Below are 19,998 nucleotides of genomic sequence, written 5' to 3'. Positions count from 1 at the left end.
CTACTCTTATCTGTTCACAAAGAAGCCAAAAAACCTCCCAATAGCTTTTTATCTCACTCGGAATAAGATCTGAAGTCCTCAATTGTAGCTCTTGGCCTCCAGGACCCTACAAAACTGGTTCACTAGCTTTTCTTGTCTCACCTGCCATTCTTCACTTACACTTTGTTCCAATCCTACCCTCTCTTCACTGCTCCTTGAATAAACCAACAGGGTCATCTCCAGGGCTTCTGAAACATCCTTCCCACTGCCTAATATACCCATCCCTCAGAGAATCACCTGGCTAGGTCTCTCCTTCAGCCTTCTGCTCTAATATCACATTATCAGAGTCCTTCTTTTACTGTCCTATTTGAAATGGGACCTGCCTCCCACCCCCATACACACCCTTGCCATTCTGTCCTCTTTAAGTCGTTCATTCATGTCCAACTCTTTGTGACCCCCGTGGACAGTAGCCTACCAGGCTCCTCTGTTCATAGGATTTTTCAAGCAAGAGTACTGCCAGTGGGTTGCCATTCCTTTTCCAGGGGATCTTCCCGACCCAGGGATCGAACCTGGGTCTCCAGGATTGCAGGCAGACGCTTTACCGTCTGAGCCACCAGGGAAGCCCACAGCTTCCTTCCTTCTGTCCTCTTACACAGCTTTATTTTTCTTCTTAGCAATTATCACTACATGACATCACGTAATTGTTAACATGTCCACTGTCTACCTTTGTGAAATTCTACAAGAGCAAGGTTCTGTCTCTATTGTATCCTCAGCTCTTCCAACAATGCCTAACACATAAAAGACACTTATAGACTCATATTTGCTAAATATATGAATGAATAAATGAACCATCTGCAAATCAACTGCTGAACACCTTCAGTTGACAGAAATGCTTTATTATAACCTACATTTTTAATCACTAGCCTGCCTGTCAACACAATGAATTATATTACAGACTTTTATTTAAATTCTGATAACTGAAGGAGCTTTAAGCGTCAATGAACCCTGGGAATCTTTAGCAACTTACTGGGTAGGTTTATTTGCTGAAGCAATAATGACATATTAATCAGAAGAATCCCACTCATTTCATCAAAAAAATTGCTTTTATCTATAAAATCATAACATCACATTCACGTTCTTTTAGCAAGAGGTTTAGAATCTGAAATAACCGTATGTAACAGAACTCAGTGTAGCTGGTAGTCAAATTCCCTCCCCTCTACTTCATATAAACTGGTACTCTGTGCTTTAAGTGAAAGCACCTGAAGAACTGCTTGACATGAGCAAGGCAAAGTCATGACAAGGGCAAGTCAGTGCCAGAACTCAGCTCTATGCCCCTTCCTAATGGTTCCAGGTCCACATTTCACGACAAGATTTTGAATGCTGACATTTTTTGTGGAACCAATTAAATGGACCCTCTTGTAGCAAATTCTGTAGTAGTGACTTCAAATATTCTACAATACAAATGCCATCTAGATGGGAAGGCTTTTTTTTTTAAGTGCTGAAGGTATAACTGGGCCATAGAGATGATAAAACTTTATTTACTAGAAAATGCTGAATCGGCACACTTGTTGATCTGAATTATTTCATGATTTCCTGAATCATGGGAATAATCTCAGGAAGCATGGTTCTGAAATAAATATGACTAGCACATAACCTAGGAATAAAATGTCTGTCTTTACCATAACAATTAAGTTTTATGCAAAGGGGCATTCACAGAAAGCAGGAATAGACATCCATGCATGTATTCCCTGAGTAAGCTGAAGCATGGTATCTGAGTATCTGGATTTAAAGTGATGAAGCTAGTAAAGGTCATATAAACCTTGTTATAACACTGTCTGCTATACAAAAAATTCAAAGAAACCCTCTCAGACAAGGAAGCATGTTGTTTAGAGAACTCAGTCATGAGGAGTCACATTACAGACGATCCCAAACCAAGACCCCAACACTGTATACAGAACACTGCGGTTGGTACAAAGCTTACTGAAGTACAACAGTGAGAGCCTAAGACGGAATAATAGCTGTTTAATATTTTTAAGCAATAGCAAAAAACAATTTTTTGTGGCTTTATTTTTTGTAGTTGTGACTTCCAATAGATTTCCACAGAATTAAACAGTATAATGCCATTTTTTGAAAAATAAGAGCCTACATTTAGCATTTTCTTATATTACAAATAGTTTATTTGAAACCTAATTGTTGACCATGTCTAAGAAATCAGAAGTAAGCATGTTTCTTCCTAGTCAAGGTGAGCTCGGAAGCAGTAATTTTTTTTTTCTCTATCTCCACTTAGGTCACTTTTAAGTTTCTAGCTGCTAGTGACTGTTTATCTGTGATGTTCCAATCCCCTCACCCAATAAGAAGTCTCTAAAAAATGACATGGTTTAAGAAAAAGATGTATACTAAGAGGGTAGAAGTTTAAAGATCTGTGTCATAAATCCCTTGACAATGAACAAGGCATTTAGTGGAGTTTATCTGTGAATCAAATGATGTTGATTAAATGAACTCAAAGATCCTTCCCAACCCCAAAGTTCTAATTTTAAGAACAAAGCAAAAATCTTCATTTTCTCTACAGGAATATGAAATGTACAGACAGGCTGACAGCTTGACTATTTGAAAGCAGCACAAGAGAAATAAGCTGTCACTTATTTTTAAAAAGTGATGGATAATACTTTCTACCATAATAATGAAAAATAACAAAGTCTAGAAAAAGTAACAAACTCTTAACATATTTGAAAGAACATGCTATTAACTATTTGGTATTATTAGGATGTGTTAATTTCTGACTTTTCTTTTTTTGCAGAAGTATTTATAATATTTGTATTATATCAAATTTGTATCTAACATTTCCTATACAACTTAAAATTTCACCATCAAGTTCCTATCCAAAGAACCAAGTCTGCAGAGCTACTAAAGAGTACACTGTGTTATATGCATGATGGAAAATGTTTATGTTGAGAAAAAAAATCTTTCCAAATTGCTGATTTTCTCCAAACAGTTTTCTGGTAACAGGAAATATGAAGACAGGTGTTCCATAGCAGATTTATAGTTTAACATCAATAATTCTTCAGGTTTTATTTTCTTGTCCAGTAAATCTTAGAATTAGTTAGGATATTAATTTTCATTTAAGTGAAAAAATATTTTAGCCCAATATCTCTAAAGATGAAAGCTTACTACATACTACAAGAATAAAGATGTTTAAATGCCTCATTTTACTACGGAAGACTGATCTTTGTAATGAACCAAGCTATTAGTTGGGTATTCATATTTTAACTTTGGAAAAGCAGTTTGTGCAGGTCTATCCACTTTATTATATTAATACATTAAGTTTATTTCTTTTTAAAAACACCACTGCATTTGCCTTTTTCATGTTCTAAAATCTCTCAGCTTTTCCCACAGTAAGCAGCAGTTTACAAAATCCCATTTAGCATCACTAACCTTACTTAATAGCTTACTTTCTAGATGTTTTAGTTTCTACTTCTGAAAAGAAAAAAGCCTATATAAGCATATGTATGCATATGATTGGAGAACTACAGAAATACTGCAATAGTTATCAGATCAGTAGAACATTCTAAATTCCAGCCATGAACAGTACTGATCCCTTTGAATCATGACTGTCACATAATAATAAAAGCCAGAGAGAATGACTCCAATAATCAAGTGATATAACAATGGTGATAATTTCTTTCAAATGTTGTCAGCAAATAAGGTAGCTAAGAAAGTTTAAAATAAAAATTTCCTAGTATTGCTTACTCTTTTATTCAATATGCTGTGCTAAAACTGTATGTAGCACTCTGAAAAAGTGTGGAAAGTTAGTAAAACTTTAAACCAATTAGATAAACAAAGAGCTGAACAGATGATTACAGTCAAACCTACAAAAATAGAAATATATGGCATAAATTGTTACATGTGTGGGAAAATTTTAGACTGAAGTGTTTTAGAAGTGCTACAAATCAGAAATTAAATAATAAAATAGTTTCATATAGTTATTTTATATTATAAAATTCTAGAGTAGTTGGTATATAGTATATGGGTCTCTATTCTAACTTTTATTGTTTTATTATGGATTAATGACACCTCACCTCAAATTTAACATGTATAACTTAAAAAAAAAACCAAACCCACAAACTACCTAATTTTTCCTCCTGATCTCTATTATCATCTCTAAGCTCCTGATAATTTATACTTTAATTTTCATTAATTCCTATTTCTTTTGATTCATCCCATCCCCCACACCATGGCCAACCAGTTGGAAATTCCTCATCACTCTTCTTTCAGAATCTCACTTGTATCAAATCCTGTTTTTCCATTCTCATGGCAGCCTAGTTCTGGTCCTTCATTCACCTAACTAACCTCCATAAGGCTTCCTCTACTCTAATTTGGACAGCTCATCATTAGTTATTTGTCACCACATCTTTGGTCTAGCTTTCAAGAGCTTCCACAATCTGACCTCAATGCATTCCTCTAGTATCATTCACAGTCAACAGACAGATCATAGAGAAAGCAAGAGACTTCCAGAAAAACATCTACTTCTGCTTCATTGACTATGCAAAAGCCTTTGACTGTGTGGATAACAATAAACTGTGGAAAGGTCTTAAAGAGATGGGAATACCAGACCACCTTATCTGTCTCCTGAGAAACCTGTGTGCAGGTCAAGAAGCAACGATTAGAACCGGACATGGAACAACAGGCTGGTTCCAAATTGGGAAAGGAGTATAACAAGGCTGCGTACTGTCATCCTGCTTACTTAACTTATATGCAGAGTACATCATAAGAAATGCAGGGCTGGATGAAGAACAAGCAGGAATCAAGATTGTCAGGAGAAATATCAATACTCTCAGATATGCAGGTGATGTCACCCTCATGGCAGAAAGTGAAGAGGAACTAAAAAGCCTCCGAAGGTAAAAGAGGAGAGTGAAAAAGCTGACTTAAAACTCAGCATTCAGAATACTAAGATCATGGCATCCAGTGCCATCACTTCATGGTAAACAGATGGGAAAAAAGTTGAAACAGTGACAAATTTTCTTTTCCTGGGCTCCCAAATCACTGCAGACAGTGACTGTAGCCACGGAATTAAGAGACACTTGCTCCTTGGAAGAAAAGCTATGACAAACCTAGATGGCATATTCAAAAACAGAGACATCACTTTGCTGACAAAGGTCTGTCTAGTCAAAGCTTTGGTTTTTCTAGTAGTCATGTACAGACGTGAGAGTTGGACCACAAAGAAGGCTGAGCATTGAAGAATGGGTGCTTTAGAACTGTGGTGCTGGGGAAGACTCTTGAGAGTCCCTTGGACTGCAAGGAGATCCAACCAGTCAATCCTAAAGGAAATCAACCCTGAATATTCACTGGAAGGACTGATGCTGTAGCTGAAGCTCCAATAATTTGGCCACATGATGTGAAGAGCCGACTCATTGGAAAATACCCTGATGCTGGGAAAGATTGAAGGCAAAAGGAGAAAAGGATGACAGAGGATGAGATAAATTTAAGAGAGCATCACCGACTCAATGGACGTGAATTTGAGCAAACTCTGGGAGACAGTAAAGGACAGGGAAGCCTGATGTGCTGCAGGCTGTGCTGAAGTCCACGGTGTCACAAAGAGTCAGACATGACTTAGTGACTGAACAACAAGAGTATCATTCATTCACAGTAACTGCAGAGACTCTCCCTGTCAGCTAAACTGACCCACCTTCTAATTCCAAACACAACTTATTATTTTCTACTTCAATGTCCCTGACCAATCTATTACTCAATTTGCCTGGGATGTCCTATATCCACCTACCCAAAGCTAAGAAACAAAGATAACTGAAATCCTACCACCTTAAAGACCAACTTTACTTAAAAGTCCCTTACTAAGGTACCCTGATAAATCCTAACAAAAAGCAAGATCTGGGTAGTGTTAAACTTTAAGGATTTGGGAAATAATAAAAACACATATGTTAGAATTTTATGTCAGATATCTCTAAGAAATATAATGAGACTTATAAAATTTTAAATATCCCAGAGAGTTTAATTTATAGGTTTTATAGTAGGAAGAGATATCCTGACTATACTGCCACATAATAACTCTTGAAAGTACATTAAATATATAAGGCTAAACTGTTATGTCAAAATATCCTATTATTTAAAAAAGTATTTTCAGTGAAGTAAAAATTTTTCTTAAAAAAGTTAAATGTTCTAAAATTATGTTCTTCATTCAGAAGATACTTCAATGATAATTCAAAGCAATTTTTCAAAGAAATTTCAGATACTTTTTAACAATGCCATATGTTATATATTGACAGTTTTCAGGTAAATGGTTCCTAGTTCTACAAAGATAAACAAATCTGTCAAATGCTCTTCCATGGGAAAATGCTAAAATTAGTCAATAAAACAGAGTTTTAATCAATTATTATATTATTGTTCAAAATAATATTTTTGAACTTTTGAAACTTTTGAAAGTTAACAACCATAAATGCTATAGCTTCAGATACAGCCTCAATAAGAAAAGTATAACATATAACCTCCATACCATATTAACTGAGATAAAGTGATCATATTTGTGTCTGGAGTACTAAAACACTAAAGTGTGTTTTAATAAGAAACAGTAAATAGAATTCCCTTCTGGTGAAATTAATTATTTTTATCACTTGGTTACAAGTTGGCTGTGTTTATACATATACAAATGCATGTGGGCATAGCCTGGATATACAGTTTATTCTCTCACTCTGTGGGCAGAAATACTGGATGTTGAATTGGCCATTGCATTATATAAATGATACAAAGAAGCCAGAATTTATTAAAGTGAAATTAGAGTTCAGAAGCAAAGAAAACAAGGCAAAACAGGCTGATGTAAGCAGGACTGATGATCATTCGAGAGTTGTTTCTTTGGTGTTTGTCCCCTACTTCTCTTCCCCTAAAACAATAGTTTCTATTGAGGATCTCTGTGGTTTTGAAAAAAGAGACTCTACTTTGGTTCCAAGGGTAGAACAAACTAATCAGTAGTCACAGTGATTCAATCAAGAATAAGAATGTGATTTAAACCAGTTTTTTTAAAAAGTCAGTTTCATGATTTTTCCTAGGAATAGCAAGAATCAAAGCTGTTTTCTCTCCTCAGGTGTAAACATGGATGCTTATCATCCCAGCTGAATAAGGATGCATATAGTTGTTTGCTGGGGAGAGCAGCCAGTCTTAGGATAAAAATCACTCCTCTAAGGACAGTACAATGGAAGGAAAGTGGGTTATTGGTGACATTATTGACATTATTAATGAATGAGCTGAAGCAACAAATCTTGTCTAATCTAGCCCTACTTCTGGACTTTTCAGTAAAAGAAGTCAATATAGTCTCTTTATCATTCAGGCCAGTTTGAGATTTTGTTTTAAGGTACCTGCAAACAAAAGAATTGTAACAGATACAAAGGAAAATATATATACACTGTTAGACAATGATTGCAGAAAAAATCTACATAAAAATTTATCATTTTTAAATCTAAGAAAGTCATTAAAATCAATAATTCAACAAATTCACAGAAGCAGAGATTTTTAAAAAACTCATTAAAATAAGTGGCAATTGTCTCTAGGTTTAACAAGAGAATCCAAGGTTTCATTTTGAGTTTCCTGAAGTAAAATTACTTACCTGGAAACGTACTATGTCTATATTCTATCTTGTGCTGGGGATTCTTCCTAAAAAAAAAAAAAAAACAAAACGCAAATATAAGGTCAGGTTTGACAATCACTGAAAATGAATAAGACTATTTAAATTAAACTACAGCACTCACTAAACTACAAATTAGCAATAAGCCTCTTATTGAAAAACATTTGCTTTGTTATTGCTGTTAACTACAGTCACCATGGTGTCAAAGCATCTGCTTTTTAATTACATTTACTGAGTGCCTACTCCATGCCAGGTATAGCGTTAGAGGCAAAGTGTGGTGAAAGACAATGTTCTTCCCTCTTGACTTACATTCTACAGAAAGGCAATATGAGACAAATAAAATACAATATACTGTATTTTTTAAATGTCAATATCATATATCACATAAAGATATGATGTAAATTAGTATATAAAATATGTAACACAAAGTATCAAATTGTGTGTGTGTGTAATATCTGAAAGGATACTTTTAAGGCTCCTCTAGAATCCAAAAACAAAAGCATACAAGTCATGTCTCTCCAAAGGATACCAATCAACTGTTATGAGAAAATAAGAAAGTCAATATGCATTGAGAAACATATAACAACATATCCCAAAGTCAAACAGAAACCACTGTTTGAATATCTACTTTTGATTATATATATTGACAATCTCTTCTATCATTTTATTAAACAAATGTTTGGGTACACTGTATACATATAAGACATTCTCCAGATAATGCAAAATTGCCCAGGCAGCAAAACTTCAAAGCATTAACTGGTTCATCACGCTCCACTGGTGGTTACCTCTCTCTTAGGGGACTAACAAAGGAGAGTTGGGGAAGGCTGACAACAGACATGTGCTGAGATGGACATATGAAGCTGTTGTGAGGATTTCTTAAGTTTAGGGGCTTAGTAGGTGCTAAATAATTAATGTTGGCCGTTTGTTCATTCGTCAGTGGTCCAAGAAATAGTCACAGGGCACTTATTACATGCGAGGCTCTGTGTCTGGTGTCAGTGACATTTCTTATTGCTAATGTCTCCTTTTGGGGGTAACTTTTCCTACAATATGAGCGTAAACGCAGTACAAGAGTGCAACCACACAATTAATTAGGGTCATATCTCAACAGTTTTGAAAAGGGGAGAAAAGATTCACCAAAAGATTGTGTGTTTGGGGTGATTAACCCAAATCTGACCATTTAATGAAAAAGAAACCTCAAGGGTGAAAGAAATAAACTGGACAACTTAAAGGTGATGAAGGAAGCTGCAAATGAACAAAGCTGTCTTGATGCTTTGTGGGAAGATCTTTCCTTACTGAACACGCTGGGACAGGTCATTAACTTGTTTAATTCAATCTTTATTAAAGTACAATTAATGTTGGATATCAGGAGAGGTAGAAAAGAAAAATGAAAGAGATTAATACCAGAGGTAATTTTCATCAATAATGGAAAATTATTGGAAAAATTTGCTGATCCTGGAAATCAGCAAATTTGCTGGAAAAAATTGCTGATCCTCTGAGATTACTTTTGGTAATATTCTTAAAATCTTTTTGTTATTATAACTGTGGTAAAATAATGGTAACTTTGTTTTTTTTTTAAATGTCAAACTACTGAAAAGTAGTTGATTGGTACACAGAAATTACATATATCCTCACTGAAATTCTTCAAGTGTTAAAATTCTACACAGAAGCCTCATTATTATATATCTATAGTCATTTGCGATTTAAAGGCTTTTTCTCCTTCCTTTAATACTTTTGCTTTCAGAAAGCAATCTGAAAGCAGTCCTATCTTTTCCTGCTTTGCCCTGAACAGAGCAGGATTATTGAAAAGTTCAATGTGATCTTAATTGTTTGCTACTGGAGTCTCCTTCGAAAGCTGCTTTAGAAACTCTCAAGCATCTAAAAACAAGCACAGAAACGAAATCAAGTGAGTTAATGGAGATAAGTACAGTTTGTGTACCAAATACCAGTTAAAAGACTGTTGACATCAGTTCTCAGGCTAGAAAGACTAAAAGGAAAAGTATCCTTTTCAAAAGGCCAAAGGAAGCCTGGTGGGGACAGGGGTAATGGTTCAACCTTAAAGTTGCAGAAGGTGGTTATCTTGGGACATATCCACCGCTGCACTCACATACCGATCTACATAATCTAACCTCACATTCGACTTAGGAAAAGGCAAGCCCTTTCAGAATAAATGAATAGGGGGAAAGGTTTACACTGGTATATTCCAAAAAAGGAGAACAGAAATAAGGGTTAGGAAATTTTGTGCTCAGAAAAGATTTTCAGCTCCATGTGCAGATTTGCAACTGCCTTAGAGGGGAAAAAGGTGTTTCTCGGAGGTTTCCTTAACAGTTTCTATCCTTTTGTAGGAGAATTTGATACTATTTTCATTAAAAGGCAGGTAAGACTGAAATGCAGAACAGAAGAAACCAGATGTGCTGGTTGGTGCTTTTCCACATTTAACTTAGAAATTAAACTTCCAATTTAAAATAAAAGAATTAATATCAATATTCTGCTAGTTATTTCATTGAAAATGGAGAAAAAATATTCTCTGGGACAGGTTCAAGTTTCCTGTTCTAGGGTATTTTCAAATATACTTTATTCTTTCTTGATGACATAACTCACAGGATAGATTTTAATAAAAAAAATAGCCAATGCAGAAACAAAAATGTATCATCACAGGCAAAAGCACACTCAAAATAAAAACAAATTTTAGACATTTACATAGCAATTTAAATGTAAAAAAATTAAGTATTCTGAATGTTAAATTCCTTAAATTATCCTCTCCTTCAAGGTCCCTCATAATCTCGGGATGTACCTTTATTTGCAGCCCAATCCTTCATTTCTTCTTTGGGAAAACAGCTTCTGATCTTTTGCCATTGATAGGCACTTGCTCACAGCCATTTTGCCAAGAATATTCTTCTATATCTATACTACTTGCCTAAGTACCTTCCTCAGGAAAACAACTCTGATAATTACTGGGTAATATCTCCAGAATATATTGTTCGTATCTACCATTTAGTACTCACCACATAATTTCTTATACAGTCATTTAAATTTTCAACACAAATGTGAGTGTGAGTGTGTGTGTGTGCGTATGTATGTATTATCTCATCATGTGTCAAATGAGCTGCTGGAGGTCATGGCTTTTTCTTACATTATAAATATCTTTTACAGCTCCTATAAGAGTACCTTTTACGAGGTGGCCTTCAACTATACTTTTCATAAATTACCTACCTATTACAATATAATCAACTCTTTCCATTCAAAGAGTTTTTTTAATTGAGCTTTTACATGAGTTTCCAAAATGATGAAATATTTTCTATTTAAGAGGAACAAAAAGACACCTATTTTTGCTACCTTTACTATTATTTCAAAATGATTATTGAAATTTGCAAGAATCATTTGCAATACAAACCAAAGTTTAAAATTCTCATTGGCTGGTACAAAAAACAGTTCCAGTCATTTCTACACTGATGAGTTTTCTTATTTTTTTTTTTTCTTTTTCTAGTAAATCATAATCTATAGATCCTGATGTTTTTAAAAGAATTTCCATTGAAAGGTAGTTTTTCTCTTGGATACAAGCCTATTCTCATTATGTTGAAAAGAGTGTTCACATGATGAAATTGCTCTGTGCTCACACCTACAAAGTTAATAATCAAAGTACTCACGGAACCTTTTTACACAAACCTAGGACTAAAATGTGTTAGAATTTCCTGCCATTAACAATTTATATTACCTCCCCAGGAAACAATGAAAATCTGACAATCACATTAAGCGGACTCCACTGCAAACAGGTTCCTGAGATACTGATTGCTCAGCATCACAGGACACTTAGCTCTACTCAATCACTCACTCCAGTCAACAGGAACACAGAGTCCTTCACATACAGTTTAGAGACAAATGCCACAGTGGCTTGGACCTGTTCTCATCTGGCTTGTTAAAGTTTAAATCATCAGCATTATGCTGTAGAAGGGGCTCAAGGTTTCGAGATCAGAAGAACCGAGTCTGAATTCAAACTACACTGTTTACTGGTTTTGTGATTCGGGGCAAGTCCTGTGAACAAGTCTCCATTTACTGATCTGTAAAGCATGCAAAATACTGCCTACCTCACAGAGGGTTGTTTGAAGTATTAAATGAAGTGATGTGCATAAACATTTGTGGACCACTAAGCATTTTACAGTTGTTAACTATTTTTACAGAAACAAATCAATTTTACTTTAAGATAGGCAACAATGTCTGAAAATTCTATGTAAGAGTTGGCCAGCTAATATTAAAGAGCTAAATTTTTCCTTCAATAAAACATACAATTACTACCCTTGAATATTCCCCCCACTGCACTTCACATATTTATAGAATATTTTATAACATTTGCCCATGCATATCCTGTTTTAAAATATCAGTTATTAATAATACAGCAGAAAGTCTTTTTCATATTACTCTGGGTTAAAGTTAAGTGGCAATACTGTACAGCTCTTTGGGAACATATGAATATCTGAAATAACTTTCAAGGACAAAGTAGCAAAATTCCACTCAGGACTTTTTCCTAATAGTGATTGGAAATATTTTGAGCTCATTCATAAAAAATTTACATCAACCTTTTTCACAAATAGCATTTTTGTAACTCAGCAGGCCTCAAAATCCTGTTGACATTTTTTAAAAAAAATCTTTGGGTTTTTAAACACAGACATATACACTCATAACTACATCAGGTTTTTATGAGCTGCTATATTTTAAAATACACATTTTACAAAGCATTTGTGGTCTTATGAATGATGTGAATAACAAATACATATCTGAAGGAAAAACATTCAGAAAGAGAAAATATAAAACGTCTTCAAATTTGCTAAGGTCCTGACGTGGGAACAAGATAGGGTATGTGGACAAATACCAAAAGCTTGTATAGCTCAACAGGAATGAGGGAGAAGGAAGAGAGTAGGAAATGAAGTCAGAGAAGAACTTGAGCCATGGTAAAGAGTTTTGTGTGAGGCTATGGACAATTTTGAATAAGAAATCAACATGATATGACATTTTTAGAGAACTGCTCTGATTGCCGTGTGAAAACTGAACTATTAAAAGGCAAGAGAAGAAACAAGGATGTCAGTTAAGCTGCTATTGTATGTACACCAGATCAGAGATGACTGTGGCTATGACTAAGATGACTGAGGCAGAGGAATTAAGAAGTGGTCAGGTTCTTAACATATTTTAAAAGCTGAAATGCTAAGAACTATTGATGAGTGACGTGAAGGAAAGAGAAGAATCAATGTTGAGTCTTGGTTTGGGGCCTTGGTATGAGAATGGTGAAATCATTTACAAAGGTGGAAAATACTTGGGAAAGAGTTGTTTTCATGACAAAAGTCAACAGTTCTGTGTTGGATATGATAAGTCTGAGCTATTTTGCAACCAAGTGGAGGCACTTAAACAAATGAGTCTGGAGCCATTACACTAAATTAGCTCACCTACGGAGTAAGAACAGAACAGCAAAGGGAAAGGTTCAGAGAACTGCACCCTGGGGTTCAGCAATAATTACAGGTAGGAAAAAGGAGACAGCAAAGAAGGCTGAGGAAGAGCAGCCAGGAATGTTAACTGACCTGACTTTATGAACTGGACTACATTTCTCTCTGTTCTAGATTTCCCTACTATTGAATGGAGGCCCCCAGAGCACAAATGTTTCAACCTTCTTGTTTTCATGAGGAACTAAGGCCCAGGGAAATCAAATGGCATGCAAAGTTTTGCTACACAATTGGCATAACCATAACTAGAACCTAAGTCTGCTAACGTAAAAACCCATTATCTCTCCAACACAGGGATACCTAAAGATTAACTAGGCAGCAATAAGAACAGAATAATAATTTTTATTTTTACTTCCAAAAATTTGATAACTTAATACTAAACTTACCACTCAAAATTTTCAAATGAACCTAAAGTACCGTTTCACATCAACTTTTATAAAATGGACTTGTATAGAAATCTTTTATGAAAGACTTTTTTATAAAAAAACTTTTATAAAAAGCATGTCTGATGCTCAATATTCACTCAATGAGTAAACGATCATACTATGCTTTTGTTTTCATTGTGAAATAATTTATCTTACACTAGTGAAATTCAACATTTATTTTAAAACCTAAAGCAAAAACATGAATCCTATGTTTTCAAATATTTAAGCAAATTTAGGAGCAAAAGGAAAATTAAAAATATGATCTTACTGAAAGAGTAAGCCAACATAAAATAAAAGAAACTAGTCAATCTGCTATTTTAAAATCATTACAATTTACTATCTCTGAAAATGTGTATATATGTGTGTGTGTGTGTGCAATTAACTAAATATAACAAAGAAAAACATGTATTACTGTATATTCAAATAAAGAAGAAAGAAAAACAAAACCACAGAAGACACTCCAGCACATTTTCTCAAGGCTACATGACACATTACATATCAAGTAGCAATGTTGTTACTACTATTTCTTTTTTGATGCTTTAACTGCTACTTCCAAATGAAGTTAAAAAAAAATTACAGCCATGTCTCCAGGTAAAACTGTGTAACCAGTGATTAACATTTACTCTACGATACTTTCTTCTAAGACTGTATTCTTACACGATTAAAGAATTGTGAACATGGCACGTTACTTCCTCTATATGCAGGTCCTATAAAAATGGGTGATGTTATCAGCTTTGATTATACTTAACTTGACAGCCTGACATGACTGGTTCTGGGAATCTCAACTATGAGGCAATTAGAGTTTCCCTACAAAAACCCATTTATTTTGCCTCAAATAATATAGTATGAATTTATACTAAATACACATGTTCCTATTTTTATTAAGAAGCTTCTAAAAATCAGTATTTTGTAGTTTAAGGTGTACATCTGCATACATGATTAGGATAACACTGCAAAACCAAACAAAAGATAACACTGCAATAACTTGGAAAACTTTGAAAATAAAAGAGAAAATCGCAAAAGATTTTGTATGATAGTTGGGCTTCCCTGATGGCTCAGCTGGGAAAGAATCTGCCTACAATGCAGGAGACCTGGGTTCAATCCCTGGGTTGGGAAGATCCCCTGGAGAAGGGAACAGCTACCCACTCCAGGATTCTGGCCTGGAGAATTCTATGGACTGTATAAGTCCATGGGGTCGCAAAGAGTCAGACATGACTGAGCGACCTTCACTTTCACTTATCTGATAGTTAAAAATCTGGATCCGCAAAAAACAAAAGATAGTAATTGTTAGGGGTCAAACTCCGGCCATGACAGGCTCAGCAAGGTATATTCGGCACAGGACCTAAGTCATGTCTTCCTAACAGAGCATCCCTTGACCAAATTAGGAAAACTCCCCATACACACCAACCAAAAGAGACAGGATATGCGCTCATCCCGCCTGGCCAATCATGTAACGCCAGCTACCCCTGTAATTGAGACAAAGAACTGCCTGTACATAAGCAGCCATACTCCTTTGTTCGGGGCTCTTGTCGGATTCCACTGTGTGGGATGAGACTTGGGCCCTAGCGCGCTAGAAATAAAACTCCCTTCCTGCTTTTGCATTACTGTGGTGGACTTGTTCTCTCGGTCGGTACGGAGATACGGGCTCGGTGCTTAACAGTAATTTTAACATCAAATATATGCTTTTTAAAATGAATTATATTGGCAAAAACACTGTGCGCAGATTCATTCTAATGAGAGCACTTATATGGTGACTGATATACTTCCTTACGTCATCCCTCTCAGATGGTATTACAATTTAAAAAAAGAAGTGGAGCTTTGGCTTCTGGAAATTATGAAGGTACCAACACTTTCATTCGTATAATACATGCCCTCCTAAAGTTTTGTAAATCTAAGGCAGTATATGTAAGTTTGACTTTACATGTTGATACTAAGCTGGTTGAAGATGGATTCTGCTCATTTTAGTGTATATACATTCTAAGTTTAGTGCTTAATTTAACAAATAAAAACAGGAGTAATACACTGCATAAAATCCCATTATGCACCAGAGGAAGTGAGTCAGTGGCAAGCACAGCAATCAATGGGTTATGCTGGACAATAAGTGTCTAATTTAGACAAGTACCTTAAGCTAATCAAATGCATTAAACTGAATGAGTCTTCTGACAAATTGCAGCGGATAGCACAAAAAGGAAAAAAATCAGTTAAATGGGCAAGATACTGAAAATGATACCATGAACTAGTTCCTTCAAATTATCAATTTTCAAGCTGATTTAATTCTGTTATATTTTTAAAAGTATAACATCAGAGAAAATGTTAATAATGCTTATAGTTTTAGGAAAAAATAAAATTTAATAATTAAGAGTGGTTTTTTCAACATCAACTTCCTATATTATATGGGAAATTTTATTTTTTGCTACATAATATATTTATTAACATGTGATCCATATCTGTCTTACTCATTGAATGAAATATCTGAAAATTAGGTATATCCATCTACATAAGTTTTATTTTTTCATATTTGCTCTATAGTGATAAAAACTTTGACCATAGATGACAATACTTGCAAATACAAAACAATACCACATAAATTCAGGTAGCTGATGCAATTTAAGATTAAGATTATTTAGTGTAGAATACAACATCTGAGATCACCTAGATTTACCAACAAGAAACTGACTTGGACTCATTCAAGGGATTAGAAGGTAAGACTGGGAAGCAAACAAATTAAAAACCAACCTAATATTTCACTTGAGGGAATACTTGTTTTTTACCTGAGAATAATTCTTATCCTGTTTTGTGAAGGCAAAATTTTTAAAGATAAAAAGCAAAGATATTTTAGCTCATGAATGTCACCTCTTTCAAAGGTATCAACCATCACAGAGTACAGGCATATTACAACTTTACTTTTAGAACACATATATTGATACCTATTTACTTTTCTAAATATAATAATTTCTGGCTGATTTTGTGCTTTATGATCAGTGAGGCTTCAATATTTTTCTTCTGTGGCGACAGGAAAAATCTGACATGCATTTACACAAAAACTCTTTTAAGCAAGCTAAATTAGAACATTTTTCTCATTCTGAGTCAATAGGCTTATAGTCTCACACTGCTGAAATAAACATCTAGACCCAAGATGGAGCTGCTTCTGCCTAGGGAGCCATGCCAGCAAACTGAAAGTTAGGATAACTTATCTGTGTCTCTGATTAGGTAGAGCATTTACAGGGAACTCCTGTAAATGCTCTACCTAATCAGAGACACAGTGGGTCCAATCAGCCAGTCCCCACAGGCCGAACCAACTCTGGGCTCTGTACTTATTTCCTTGTTCCTTTTCACCCCAAACAAGGTTGATTGTGTAGCCCTAGCCAGTCAGATATTTTCTCTTTTTCTCTACCTTGTTCTTTATTCTTCATCCTTTAACAGCTTCCTGTCTTCTTCCCTATTCACACTTCTCCAAATGGAGACTGCTTCATGAAGTGTTAAATAAAGTTAATTTGTATCATTCAAATTGTCTTCTTTAAATCATTTTTTAACAGCATGAAATGTGTGTGTGAGGCTAAAAAAAACCCAATAGTTTATTCTTACAAATCAAGATTGTTAAAGAATAAACTGTTCATAATATTATATCAATTTAGTTGGGGCAATGATACAAAATGAATCTACTAGATCCTGTTTTCTGCCTGACTAAAAATTATAATGTAACAAGAAAGGGTATAAAATATATATCATGCTTCTACAATCTGGTTTCTAGTATCTTGCCGATTTGAAAAATTCACAATTTCTTCAATCAAAGTACTTTATCTGTTTTTTTTTTCTTTTTTTCAGCTCCAAAATATTATTTTGCCATTTGGCTAAAAAAGACAAAGACCAGCAATACTTTAGAAGCCATGACTAGCAACGGTGGAATCAGGCCACACGACAGAGAAAGGCTGAACAGGAAGAGAGAAGAGACTTGGTTTTGAGCTCACTAGCTTTGGCGTCTTAAGCAACTAATTTAACCTTTCTTAGTCTCCATTCCCTTATCTGTAAAACCATAGTCAGAATAAGTGATAACATCTAACATTCTCCAAGTGTCTCTCTAAACTGTAATTAAAACTAATGAGGGGAAAAAAAACTTAAGATTTTATCTTCAAGTAGAAACAAGGACATCGAGCAGCTCAACAGCTGAAGAAGAAAAGCACAATGTACGTACATATAAATATATTTAGATACAGACATGAAAGTTTTTGCTATTACATGTGAGTCACTGGCCTCTGAGTAATTTCTCTTGACTACTCCCTACTCTGTCCTCATTTAAAGTGATTGATGAAAGAAAGGGTGATGAAAGAAAGGGTGATGAATGATGCAATTTTTTTCTACCATTATTCTTAGCAAGGCTTTGCATTTTGTTTTTATTCTCCTAAAGAACAGGCATACTGCATTCTATTTCTGAAAAGGGTGTAGGACATCATGGCAGACAAATACTCTTGTTTTAACAACTGGGGGGGGGAACAACCCTGATATATTGTTAAAAATTTATTTATGAGAGAATTGTGGGAACAATGAGAATTTTATATTATCTAAAATTCCAAAGAGAAAAAGTCCTTCTTAGGGGAGCTGACAATAACTCGTGCTTCTCCTCCTAAGAGAGCTTTGACAATTCTTAGCATAGGCTAAGATTTGGACCAAATGGAGGCACACTATTTGAGGAAAGAGAAACTAGTAGAGGTTATCATGGTTGCACGGGGTTGTCACCACAACAGTCTAGAAACTCAGGGAATTTCAAACACGAGGCAGATTTTTCCCATGAAATATTTGCTGAGTTCCTAGGAGCTCTGAGAAGCTTAAGGTCTGAATTTGAATTTTCAAAAATGCAGGGTAAAATTTGTAACCCAGGTAGTATCTCAGAGACAAAGTACCACTAGAAGGAAGAGATCTATAACAAACACATAACTAGTCTCTAACCAACAATTATTAGGAAATGCAAGGGAATAGAATGAATGACAATCTGGTAATGCAGTCAGCTAAATCCTGACTAAGGGATACTCCTCAAAACCAAAGTCAGCTTTCTTCAACAAACACACTGCAAGGGAAAGAGAAACCTATTGATTAAATAACTTAAGAAAAATGGCCACATTCTGTCATAGATGGACCTTAACTGGATTCTGATATGGAGAAACAAAAGGGGGGGTAAAATGAGACTAAAAGGAAACCGGGATACCTAATAGAATACCTAAGACAACTGGATATGGATAAAATGGGATGAAAAAGATACAATGACTTCAACATCATCTAGCAGTAGGGATAAGATGGAGGGAAATGTGATATGTATGAAAAAAATACTGGCCATGACTTGATAATTACTGAAAATGAGTTACAGCTTCATTGGAACTTATTCTACACTCCCCCTCCAAATTGTGTATACATATAAAATCCTGCATTACAAAAGTTTTTTAAAAATGAAAAGGTCTATTATCACAGTGCCACAAATTATGACATGAGTTGTGAAAGCTGTTTTGTTCCAAAAATATAGACAGACATAAATGCATTTGTTCTACAAGTAATCTCACTCAACATTGTTTCATCAGTCCTTGATATTTAATGATTCTTTGGGAAATATTTGTTGAATAAATGGGAGCAACGAATTAGTTACTTCAAGGCTGTGTGTGTGTGTGTCTGTGTGTATGCATGTGTATGCGAGTGTGTGAAATTTCCCTGATTAATAATGATACTCAGTATTTTTTCATAAGTTTATTCATTCTAAACTGTAAAACAATAGCAATTTATAAGTCTACTTCCAGGATACAGGATATAAGTCTGTTGTCAATTATGTCACTGTAAATATCTTTTTCTCACTCTGTGGCTTATTTTCACCCTCTTAACGGTGCCTATTAATGGAAAAAAACCCTTAATTTTAATGGTAAATAACTGTTTTCCATTTTAATTATGGATTTTTTATTGAAATAAAATGATTCAGTTTTATATTTTTTTTTCAGATTCTTTTCCATTATAGGTTATTATAAGATATTGAATATAGTTACCTGTGCTACACAGTAAATCTTTGTTGTTAGTTACACTTTTTATATCTTATCTTAGAAAACAACTCCTACTTTGGGATTGTGGAATTATTTTCTTATATATATCTTTAAAACTTTATTGTTTTCTTTCACATTTAGTTTTATGATCCATCTGGAATTCAGGTTTTGACTATGGTGTGAATTTTCTTTTTTTCATTAAACACTTGTATCCCAATAAAATTAACTGAAAAAATTCACTCTTTTCTCACTGCCTGAGATGACTCTTTTCATGAACATGTCACCTGCATAGGCAGAGGTTTGTTTTTGGGTTCTATTCTGCTCTGGCCTTCTTACTTTATCTTTGAGCATATACTGACCTGTCTTAATTACAGTAACTGTATAACAAGTTCTGCCAACTTTCTTTTTTTTTAATTTATTTATTTTTAATTGGAGGCTAATTACTTTACAATACTGTAGTGGTTTCT

At 34.7% G+C, this 19,998-nt stretch overlaps 1 protein-coding gene across 5 annotated transcripts in view; it reads right to left on the bottom strand.

Moving 5' to 3' along the window:
• Positions 1-19,998, bottom strand: part of APLF (aprataxin and PNKP like factor) — a 101,517-nt gene that overhangs the window by 7,260 nt on the left and 74,259 nt on the right. For all 5 annotated transcript variants that reach the window (XM_040224086.1, XM_040224083.1, XM_040224084.1 and 2 more), the window contains one exon: positions 7,589-7,635. In XM_040224086.1, coding sequence (XP_040080020.1) covers positions 7,589-7,635 — 47 coding nt within the window. The remainder of the gene's footprint in view (positions 1-7,588; positions 7,636-19,998) is intronic.

This window comes from Oryx dammah, unplaced genomic scaffold (assembly GCF_014754425.2).
Source record: "Oryx dammah isolate SB20612 unplaced genomic scaffold, SCBI_Odam_1.1 HiC_scaffold_25, whole genome shotgun sequence".
NCBI lineage: Eukaryota > Metazoa > Chordata > Mammalia > Artiodactyla > Bovidae > Oryx > Oryx dammah.
This window is presented reverse-complemented; position numbering and strand designations above follow the sequence as displayed.